At 50.1% G+C, this 11,182-nt stretch overlaps 1 protein-coding gene across 9 annotated transcripts in view; it reads left to right on the top strand.

Annotated features, from left to right (window-relative positions):
• The window catches only part of meis2a (Meis homeobox 2a), an 83,869-nt gene that overhangs the window by 32,901 nt on the left and 39,786 nt on the right, over positions 1 to 11,182 (top strand). For 4 of the 9 annotated variants that reach the window (XM_080850564.1, XM_080850563.1, XM_080850562.1 and 1 more), the window contains one exon: positions 1,992 to 2,137. In XM_080850564.1, the coding sequence (XP_080706690.1) occupies positions 1,992 to 2,137 (146 nt within the window). Of the gene's footprint in view, positions 1 to 1,973; positions 2,138 to 11,182 lie in introns of all 9 variants that reach the window. The other 5 variants (XM_080850561.1, XM_080850560.1, XM_080850556.1 and 2 more) reach the window with 2 other exon arrangements.

The following is an 11,182-nucleotide window of genomic DNA, read 5'->3' as shown; positions in this document are numbered from 1 at the left end:
ACACTGACACCCGTAAGCCTACCCCTCCACCCCCCACCCACATACAGACACACACTCACAGACACACACACACAGAGCAGTCCCCCCTTCTCCGGTGATGTTATTATTATTGAAGTCGAGAAGCAAACTAGAGAATTAGCGCAGCGTCTGGGTCGCGTTTCTCAGGAAGCTCCACCGCAGTCAGGCAGGGGCTACAGCCCGGCCTCCTAGTTTATTGTTTTAGGATTCCCCCGAACAAGGGCTTTTACTTAGCGTGGGATTTACGGCATTTGTCACTAATGAAGGCCCGGTCTACAATTACAACACTCTTTCAGCCAGCCCCTGTCCCCTATTCCCTCATGTCCTTCAGACGAGAGCGACGGCTTCTTTAACTCCAAGACCGGGAAGCTCAAAGTCTGCACTTCTCCATTTTTCCTGCCGTCTCTCTCTTTGTCTTTCTTTTTTTTTCTTGTGTGCCTCTGCACTAATGATGTGGAAGCAAAACACAGAGCTGGAAAGAGAGAGGGAGAGAAAGGGGGGAGGAGGAGGAGGAGGAGGAGGAAGAGAGAAAAAAACAAGGGAATAAAATAAAAAAAGAAGTAGAGAGAGAGAGAGTGAAAGAAAAGAGTTCTGTCCTTGTATTCTTCATTTATTTTGCATTTGATTACGCCACCAGTCGGATCTTTCTCCTTTCCGCTCCTTTTTAATATTATTAGTTCAAATATTTATGCAACATTATGGCTTGTATAGGGGCCTGTGATTGATGTCCCCCCAAAAACAGGGAGACATGCGAGTCTGAATTTTCCAGAATGTCGAGGCCCTGCCATGCCTTAGTGGAGGAGTTTTTCAGATACATAATTTAGATGCCCTCAAGGAAGGCTTTCAAGGCATTTTTGCCCGGGGGCAAGAAAAAATAACTATGACTGTTAAAAGTAAATCATTTTTGCTAATGCACAATTAATGGCGGAGAAGGGGAGAGTCAGGGAGAAAGGAGAGGGCCCAAAGACGGGAGCTGGGGGCTTGAAACGAAGGCAACCTGCCTTGATATGCGTCGGTTTCGTCCTCATATCAAAGGCCAGTGGACATTAATGCAGAGGAAGTCACATTGCCCTGTCATGCAAATCTGTGAGCAGGGAAGACCGCGCAAGGGGGTGTGGGGGGGTTGTGTGGGCATAGGAGTATGGGGGTGTTCCTGGGGGATGGCGTGTGGGGGGGTGAAGGAGACAGACTTGGGTCCATTATGAGCATCGGAGTGCAACCATGAACCAACTCATATCCCACTCTGATTCACACACCCTACCTAATTGTGTTAGTCCAGTATTCAGTAAGGCGTGTGTCTATGTGCTTCTTTTTGTTTGTTCATGAACTCGTTGGGTTGGCATGACTCTCTCTCTCTCTCTCTCTCTCTCTCTCTCGCTTTCTCTCTCGCTCGCTCTCTATCTCCCTCTCTCTCTCTCTCTCTCTCTCTCTCTCTCTCGCTTTCTCTCTCTCTCGCTCTCTATCTCCCTCTCTCTCTCTCTCTCTCTCTCTCTCTCTCGCTCTCTCTCGCTTTCTCTCTCGCTCGCTCGCTCTCTATCTCTCTCTCTCTCCCTCTCTCTCCCTCTGACATGGCCGTCTTTCACAAAAGAAAAGTTATTCCGTTACGTCAAGCTGGCAAATCAAATTGAATTAATGACATAAGCCGACCTACCTTGCTACTTGAGAGTGAAACCCTTTCAGTCCTCCTCTTTACTCTCTTTTGTATCACATTCTTTCTTTCCCCACATCTATATAAAAAAACAAGCCTTTCTGAGCGAGTAGTGTTTTTTTTTTCATTTGGGCAATATGCAAATAATATTGTTACAATATACAACAGCCTCTCAAGTTTGTGCAATGTGTTTTTTGGTGTTTTGAAAGCTATCAGTTGTGTGGGTAGCAGCTTTTTTTTTGTGCTGTGTGTGTGTGTGTGTGCTGTGTGTGTGTGTGTGTGTTATGTGTGTGTCTTGCGTCTAAAGTCCCCTCGTTTCGCTCAGGAGACGGCCTAGACAACAGCGTGGCCTCGCCTGGCACTGGTGACGACGACGACCCGGACAAAGACAAAAAGAGGCAGAAAAAGCGAGGCATCTTCCCCAAGGTCGCCACCAATATCATGCGGGCATGGCTCTTCCAGCACCTCACGGTGAGTCTCAAGTCTTCTCTTCTCTTCTCACTCACTCCCTCACTTTCTTCTATCTGTCTGTCTCTTACGAACACACACATCCACACTTAGCACACGCTTAACACAGTGAGTAAGCATGTACGCACCAAATCTGAGGGTTAACCATATCTAAGAGACATGAGTCTGAGTTTTTGATTCTGCCATTGACAGGCATTGATCATTTGTCAGCTTCCAGGCTAGGATGACTGATTATGTAGATGAGTTAGCTTCCAGTGAAACTCACATTATGGTAAATCATGTAGTATCAAATGAAATAGCATTCGCGTCATGTGGTTGGATTCAGTTTATGCATCCGTGCTGTGCTCATCCCTACTTGGTTCGCTTTTAGAAAATAAAAGAGACAGTGTAGTTTAGAAAGACTCACAGAACTTGGTCAAAGAGGTAAAAGCACTAGTCAAAATGTGGTGCGTCAAAGCGTTTGTTGGAGTGCAGCTCAAAGTGCATCAGCTCATGAACATTTGATGCCACTTCTTTGTAAAACAGTCAGGAACAACCCTTTTTGTTCAGAAGATCCCGGAAGCTCCCCATAGCTGTCTGCCGTTCAGTTTGAATCTTTTAATATTCCTATTCAGGGAGCTTCAAAATATCCTGTCTGACATTGAAGCTGGAAGAAGCGTTGCTTTGACCTGCCCGCCTCTGTGATATTGTTTGGTTCCTCTCCTCCCTTGGCGGAGGAAAAACATATCCCATCTGACAACTGTACATTCTGAAACCTAAACCCACAGACAAGGGGATGTACAGAATGAAATATTAAGCCGCATTAGGCAACCGTGAATCAAACCAGATCGAATGTCTCTAAGTGTGGGTGGAGGCTGGGCCTTGGATGTTCATATGTGCCCCTGTGTGTGTGTGTGTGCGCGTGTGTATGCATTCAAGTGAATGCTATAAGTGTGTGTGTGCGTGTGTGTGCATCCATGTGTATGCTGTGTGTGTGTAGGAGTATGTATGTGTACGAGTGGGGAGGGTCCTTGTGATGCCTCAGTAGGTCAGGAGTCAGTGGAGAGGAGAGGGCCATGCAGTTTGTTGAGTTTGTTGGGCCCACACAGCCATAACTAGGGTGGGGTGGGGGGAGGGTCATGTGTGTGTGTGTGTTTGTTTGGGTGTGCGTGTCTCTCTGGTGGGGGGTGTGCCACGCAAAAAACGAGAGTGGGGGGGGTGGGGTGCTGGGTGGGCCGGGGGGTATATGGGGCCGGTCGTGTTCCATTGCCCTCTCTGATGTCAGGACATTCTCAGTGGCCCGGGGATGTATTGATTTGGACAGGGTCAGGTTGCAGCTGCGAGGTGGTCATCCAGGCTGCTCCCTCAGCACACGGCTGCTCTGGATGTGGATGTGGACCCGGCCAGAGGAAGCCTAAGACAGAAACAGAGAGAGAGAGAGAGTGGGGGGGGGTGAGAGAGACAGAGAGAGAGAGAGAGAGAGAGAGAGAGGGGGGGAGACAGAGAGAGAGAGAGAGAGAGAGAAAGAGAGAGAGGGGTGGGGTGAGAGAGACAGAGCGAGAGAGAGAGAGAGAGAGAGAGAGAGACAGAGAGAGAGACAGAGAGAGAGAGAGAGAGAGAGAGAGAGAGAGAGAGAGGCATGCCGGAGGGGGGCTTTACTGTGGGGGGCTTGAGCTGGGGAAGCCACCCCAGTGATCCGTGCTCTTAAGAAGGTCAGGTAGCCCCGGCACCCAGCCTGCCCAAAGCCGCTCCCGTGGTGGAGCCCTGCCCTGGGCCTGATTACCTAACCAAAGACAAAATAATGAGGGCCCTGGCAAATACGGCCTAATTGAAAGGGCTGCAAATCCATTACATATTGGTCAGGGATAATCAGGAGGGGTTTAATCACTTTTATCTATTCAGGGGTACTGGAGCTGCAACAGCCCGCGCCCTGAACCTTGCCATGCGCTTATTATTCTCATCATTATCAAAATGACTTCACAGCTGTTTGCAGGCTACATCTCCTTGACTGGGGTTTTCACACAACCTGCAAAATGGGCTTAATTTGGGAGGCAAGTCGAGGGAGTATGTGAGAGGGAAAAGGAGAAAGAGTGAGAGAGAGAGGCAGAGGAGTATAGACGTACAAAGAAACAGAGAAAGACTGGGAGCTTTTTCCCCTCTTTTTTTCCCAACTCAGAGTTGAAATGGGACCACTGCTTGGTGTGTGTGTGTGTGTGTGTGTGTGTGTGTGGGGTGTTTGTGTGTGCGTGTGTGTGTGTGTGTGTGTATGCGTGAGAGAGAGGGAGAGAGAGGTGGAAGAAAGGAGTAAAGAAAAAAAAAAAGATCTCAAATTTAGAGGCCTCCACTGAGCCACCTACCATGGTGGTTATTTTTTTGCACACACACACACGCCTCCTGGTTAATTTAGTTGGCTCATACCAAGTAGAAAATGTCTCCCTTTATTGGGGGATCATTAGGCTTCTTTCCTGGAGACTGGAGGAATGCCCATCATAAGGCCTCTCACAGTTCAAACGCTCCCCTCCACACCACAGCCACAGCCATTCACTGGGCCTCCACACAGCCTTTTCCACCCATTTTCTTTAGAATTGTTTTAAAATTGCATTGAAAGCAAGAGAGAGAGACAGAGAAATGGGGAGAGAGAGAGAGAGAGGGAGAGGGAGAAGAGAGAAAAGAGCCCAGTTGCTTCTGTCCAGGGGGAGTTTTTCAGGCTCTTTTTTTTTCTGCTTAGTTTTTTTTATTCATAGAACTACAGCTTTCAAAACCCCCACTTTCCCTGATCTTCAGTGCCTCTCCTGCTTTTAGATGTTTTCTCAAATCTTAATTTGTCCCTTTTGTTGAAAGGCCAGGCAGGACTTGTACAAGCAATAATCCCTCCCTTTTAACCCACCTTCATATAGATTTGCTTAGAAAAAAAGAGGGCTAATTGAATTATCCCCCACTACTCACTTGCACCGCCCTATACAACTCCATACTCACACTCACACACACACACACACACACACACACACTTACACACACACACACACACACACACACACTCACACATCCCTTTTATTTTAATTTGTGAAGCAAAGCATTTTGCATTTTCCAAGATGCGTTTGTGGAGGGTCTGAATTCTCTCAGACTTTGGCCCCTGAATGGCCCTATTGCAGCATTCTGCCGCTGGCCTCATTCATTAGCCCCGCGGAGCCATGAAAAGGACCGGGCTCAAAAACCTGCGGCCGCCGCACAACTCCTCTTCCCCAGAGCTGCGGGGGTCTCCCTACATATGTTCTCAACATCCAGCCATTGTCACCTATTCTGAAAGGCTCAAAAGGACACTGCCCCCCCCCCCCCCCTTCCACCACCACCTCTTCGCTCCCTCACACACTGAAAAAAAACAACACAAGGCCAACAGTATCAATTGTTGGCTTTTAGATTGGGCATAATGCAGGAAAAAAACTTGGCCCGCTCCTCCCCCTTCTGCAACCTTCCCCTGCTCGCCCTGACCTCACACTTTTCCTGGGAGAAATCTCAGAGCGCCTTTCTTTATGAAACCATTGTCTCCAGGGGGGAAAGATCTGGCCTCAATTGGCATCTACCAGCAGTCTCAGAGGGAAAGCTGGATGTGACTACACGTGATTACGCAGCCATTGATATCGCCTGTTTGCGCCCCGTTGGAAGGCTCCCATACGCCAAGCATGACGCTTGACCCCCGGCGTCACTTAATGCCCGCGTGTAATTGGCAAACTGTCGTGCAGATCAGCTGACCCGAGCCTGGCACCGAAGGGCCCAAGACGGCCTCCCCTCCACTCTGGAGTTTCTGGACGTCTTCCAACCCCATTTGGAGGAAGGGAAATCCCAGACTGTTGGTATAAGCTTCTCTATACTACAGGGAGCTTATGTTATCAGAAAGGTAAACTTGAGTGCACTGTGGATGTTTCTGCTCAGACCTGGCGGAGTGGTGTGGAGGGAAAGATGGAGGAAGGGAATGGAGTGAAAAGACACAGATGGGTGATAAGGGGCTGGGGGGAGGCAGTGCGTGAACTCCTCACTCAACCTTTTGCTCAGGGAGGGGAGATTGGGGGGGCTGAGGGTTGCCTCATCATTTGCCGCAGACAAACCCCTGGTTCTCTCAATTAGCCTCTTGGCGCCCCCGGCTTCCCTTCACCATAACCCCCTGCTCGCCTCTGCCAAGACTGGGGTCGGCCCTGCAATGAAAACAGGAAGCACTCAGATACAAAGATACCTCTCCAGGCCCTCGGCCCGGCCTTTTCACTGACGCAAAGCTTCAAACACCAAAGCCAAATAAATAGGCCCCTTTGAGGAGGCCTGTGCTGAAGCTGGATGAGTTTCGAAGCACGCTGGCTCGAGTGGGGTGTAGTTGGTGGTGGGGGGGGGGGGGGGGGGGGTGGGTTAGCGTTGAAGGAAGGTAGCTCTTAGCTTTTTTTTTTAAACATCAAACCTCTCAGGTTCTCGACGAGGCCGCCTGCAGCCCAGGCCGCTATGGGAGGGGGGCCAAGTTGTGAAAGTCCCCAGCCAGGTGTATTGCTCCCCAGGGGTCATTGAAAAGGAAGTGATATATCCCTTATACCTTTTTTTCTTCTCGAGGCCTCGGAAAGAGAGCGAGAGAGCCTTATAACACACTAAAGTGTGCTACTTATGAACAAACGATGAGGTAGCATTCTGAGACCAGAGCGCCCCCGGCTAACAATTAAAGCCCATAGCTTTCACTATCACGGCTTCCACCAATCAATTTATGACATTACTCGCCCGGCAAACGCATTACGGAGGTGTGAGCTATGACATTTTTAAAACATTATTTTCCATTCCGAGCCTCTAAATGAAAGCATGTTCCTGTCCCCGTTCCCTTTTTATGTGTCATTAGCCAGGATAGTGCTAACGCTCGGGTGTGAGGATAGCGGCGGAAGCCAACCTGCCGTAAGTGCCCGAGCCGAGAGCTTGGCGAGGCAGTGGTTGCAGCGGAGGATAATGGAGATGATGGTCCGTGAGCAGATGAGCAGGTCTCACCTCAAACATCATTACCGCCGGGTCAGATACCGCGGGGATAGGCGCCAGCGACCGCTCGCCACTTCCACCAACACATTAGTCTCCTTGATAACAGGATGTCAGCTCTAGGTCAATCCCCCAGAGAGGGAGCGTGAGGGAGATGGGAAGAGAGAGCATCAGAAAGGGTTGCTTGTCTAAACATATAAAATAAGTGAATAAAACAACGAAATAAACAAGGTCTGTCATTGTCGTGAAGGTGGGTCGAGGCGTGGCTCTCCCATGGGGGAGCGGATGTTTGCTCCGGGCCAGTAAACAAGTTCACAGCCTGCCTCAGAAGACACTGGCTTGTTTGAGTAGACTAAACATTTGCCCTGCTCTGTCCAAGCCCTGTGTGTTGGCCTCTAATCCGTGTGTATTGTTCCATCTCCACTGCCATTAAGCCAGTGGAGCACATCTGCTAACAGTTTTATACACACATGGCTCCCGCCTTGTCTCGCATGCCCCTGTTTGGTTGCAGACCCTTCTCTGAGCATGTCCCCCCCCCCCCCTTACCCGCTGCACCCTCATGTCATATTTCTCCCATCCACGTGTTTAGAATTGGTCTGCTCTACTCTCCATGTCTCTTGTTTTGGTCCGCGGCGGAATGTCTCCAGCCTTGCTGTGTTTGGTAATATTCTCTGGCATTCATGGGGCGGTGGTTTCATTTAGGCCACAGCAAGGTTGTTTTGTGTGGTTCCGCCGGTGGGGTGGGGGGTTGGAAGATTTTCGCCGAGAGGTCAGCAGGGTTCAGGGCTGAAGGAGGCCCACACACTAATCTGTCATGTGCTCGTTTGCCTCCCAGCCCAGAAGTCAGCTCTCCAGTCACCCGTGGCAACCCAGGCGACAGCTCGGTTCAGCCGCCACAGCGATGTGTTTGTGTGCGAGCCCATGTGTGTGGGTGTCTGCGTCTGTGTGTGTGTCTGTGTGTGTGTGTGTGTGTGTGTGTGTGTGTGTGTGTGTGTGTGTGTGTGGCGTATGTGGTATTGTTTATGTTTGTGGCTCCGTAGTAAAAGAGCGTAATTATGTACACAGACGTGTTTATGAGTTGGTTATGAGGGGCTTGCTAAGCTGGGCTAATTACCGGCAGTGGTGGAGGCAGAGCGAGTGGCTATGTGTTTTGGGAGTCGGTGAACTATTGGGTAATTACTGAGAGAAGGGGGGTTGGCCTGGCCTGGCCTGATCGGGGCTTTTGTCAGAAGCGCATGTTCTAATGCCTGCTGCCCAGCGACCCTGCAGCATGGATGCATGTCATCCCCGTCTGCCATCTGCTCTCACTTCCTCTCCCTCTCACAACCAGCTCTACACACTGCACACTGGGAGCCACTGCTGGTGGAAGACCAGCAGCTACCACTGCAAAAGAACCAGGAACTCTTTTGAAAAGATATTAGAGCTTACTTTTGATCAATCTTTGTAAACCAAAACACTAATCCATGTAATGTGAATAACAGTGGCTTATTTCCTCAATGACTGGGAGGGGAAAGAGGCATTCTGTAACCTAACAAGCCCGTATCAAGTAACCCTCCTTTCTTTCGGGCTATATAATTATATGCGAAGCCAACTCAACCTTTGCATAGAATGTCAAAGCCTTTACAGTAATTCCCTGTGAAGTACGTGTGTCTAGCAGTTGTGATGTTTACAGTCTGCGTGCCGCCATAACTCCCCAAAAGCAGCTCCCGAAGCTGTAGGCGGGTATTAGGATGTAATAGCCATGAATTGTTTCGCGCCGAAACATCAGATGGACTCACTTTTAATCACGATCTGTCAAAGTTCCTCTTGAAAGGGGGGATCCACCATGGCACTCAGGCCCACTTAAACATGCTTGAGTGCGGTTTGGAGACGTGTGGATGGCAAAGAGAGAAGGGCCTGTCGCTCTGAGTCTGTTTTGGCATTTGTGGATTTTTAGCCTCTTTATTCACAAAGTCCAGTGATTGTTAGTAAGTGCCTCCGTTCTGCTAATGCCAGTGTGTGTGTGTATGTGTGTGTGTACTGTCTGTGTGTATTAGTTTAATAGCACCTGTAATTCACAGGCAATTGTAAAGGGCCTCCCCGCCTCACTCTCTTTTCCCTAGCTGTTTCTCCTCTTTAAATATCCACCCTCCCTGCTGTTCACATCTTAACACTTGTTGTTTAATGAACTAGCAGAAATGAGTGCTCCGGCTAAAGGTATGTTTACAGCACGTTCACGCTGTTTGGAGATGATTAAGTGGTGCGAGACTCCAGAGAGGCAGCCAAGGAAAAAAGGAAAAAAATACACACCAAGCCTAGCGGCAAAGGAAGGAGGAGTAAAAATTCCTGGTTTTTATAATTCCTCTCAGCCGGACGGTGTCTTTCCCTCCACCACCACCACCTCTCCACTGTTAACTCCTAGCTCCTCTTATGTGACCCGGTGCTGGCCCAGTGACGGCCATGACGAGGAGATCTGACCAGCAGCATTCACAGGGGTGCTTGTTCTTTTTTTGGAGGGCGGGGAAAAGAGGAGAAGAGAGCAGACAGAGAGCCTGGGCGCTGCTGTGTAAGAGGTGACTGCATGTGCCGCGACCCTGCCAGGAAGTCAAACAGAGCAGGAGGCTCCCGTCGAGCCGGTCAGATTTATAAACTCCAGCCCTGAGCGTCCGGCTCCTCCAGCAGCAGCCCCCACGCTCCAGCGACAAACCCCTCCACCCCAAACCCCACACCCCTCTTTGCCCCCGCAGCCCTTAAACCTCAACACTGCAGGAACTCCAGAGAGACCAAAAGAAGCCCTCTGCTTGTTGGTGGTGATGTAATTGACAAAAGGGAAGCCTGTCATGTGTCTTTAAAGGAGAGAGCAAGTGCGAGAGGCAGAGACAGAGGTTTGGCAAGGGCAGTGTGGCATGTTGTTGTGGACACGTCCAGTTCTGAGTTCTATGAGGAAAGGTTTGAGGCTTCTCAGGGGGTGGCTTTTCCTCAGCGTCTGCTCTATCTCTCTCTCCCTCCCTCTCTCACACCCCCTCCTTTCACCTCCTATTCCCTCCTCCTCCTCTTCCTCTTCCTTCCCCTCTGCCTCTCCCCTCCTCTTGGTTTTCCTCATGCCATGCCAGAGGGGGTTCTGGGAAGAGAGCGGCGCAGGCCGTGTGCTCGCCTGCCCATTAATCAGGGGCCTTGGTATTGTGACGCAGGATCTGAGACCATCCCATGGAGATGGCCTGATGTGCTGGAGGCCTACAAACAGCTCAGGCCCTTTGATATTCATCTCACACCAGGAGAAGGGAAATGCAGGGGGAAAAAGAAACAGCACAGACATGGAAGTAGCAAGGCTAGGTTTGGGGTGGACAGGGGAAGGGGGTGTTTGTTGGGGGGTGGGGGGGCGAGGGAGGAGGTTAGAGGGGAGTTGCACTGAGCAGAAATCAAAAACAGACTCCGTTTCTCTGTTTGGTTTGTCATGGGACTTTGGCTCCAGCAAATCCCACTTCTGCCATTTTGTTGTTGTGCGATTTTGTTCTCCTTTCCTCTCTCTCGCTCTCCCACTCTCCCACTCCCCACCCCAACCCCACCCGCCCCTTCCCCTTTTTTCTCTGCCTTTTGTTTCTCTGGGCTTGTTCCAGAGATGAATGTCTGCACAGCGGGGTTCCCAGTATTTCCCCCACACCTCTCTCCCCTCTGGGTCCTATGTCTACTCACTGCCTGCACTGCACTGTTACTTAACCATGTCACTAGAGACTTGCCATGGCACATGATATCATATCTCCACGCAGTGTACACTATCTGTCAATCTAGTGTACACTATCAAGCACAGAGGCAAGAGTGGCCAAATTGGTTTTGGTTTCCCTCTCAGCCACCCACTTTGATGGCATGTTGAACCAACCCGACCCACACAATGCACCAGGATTTCCTGCGATGCTTTGTGTGAGACCATGGATCCACCAACCACTGTGTGTGTGTGTGTCTGTGTGTGTGTGTGTGTGTGTGTGTGTGTGTGTGTGTGTGTGTGTGTGTGTGTGTGTGTGTGTGTGTGTGTGTGTGTGTGTGTGTGTGTCATTTGTTGTGAAGCCCCAGCTTTGAACCTAGTTCCCTGTGACCGCA

Source organism: Sprattus sprattus (genome assembly GCF_963457725.1).
Source record: "Sprattus sprattus genome assembly, chromosome: 13".
NCBI lineage: Eukaryota > Metazoa > Chordata > Actinopteri > Clupeiformes > Clupeidae > Sprattus > Sprattus sprattus.
The sequence above is the reverse complement of the archived record's forward strand: the minus strand, read 5'-3'. Positions and strand labels throughout refer to the sequence as shown.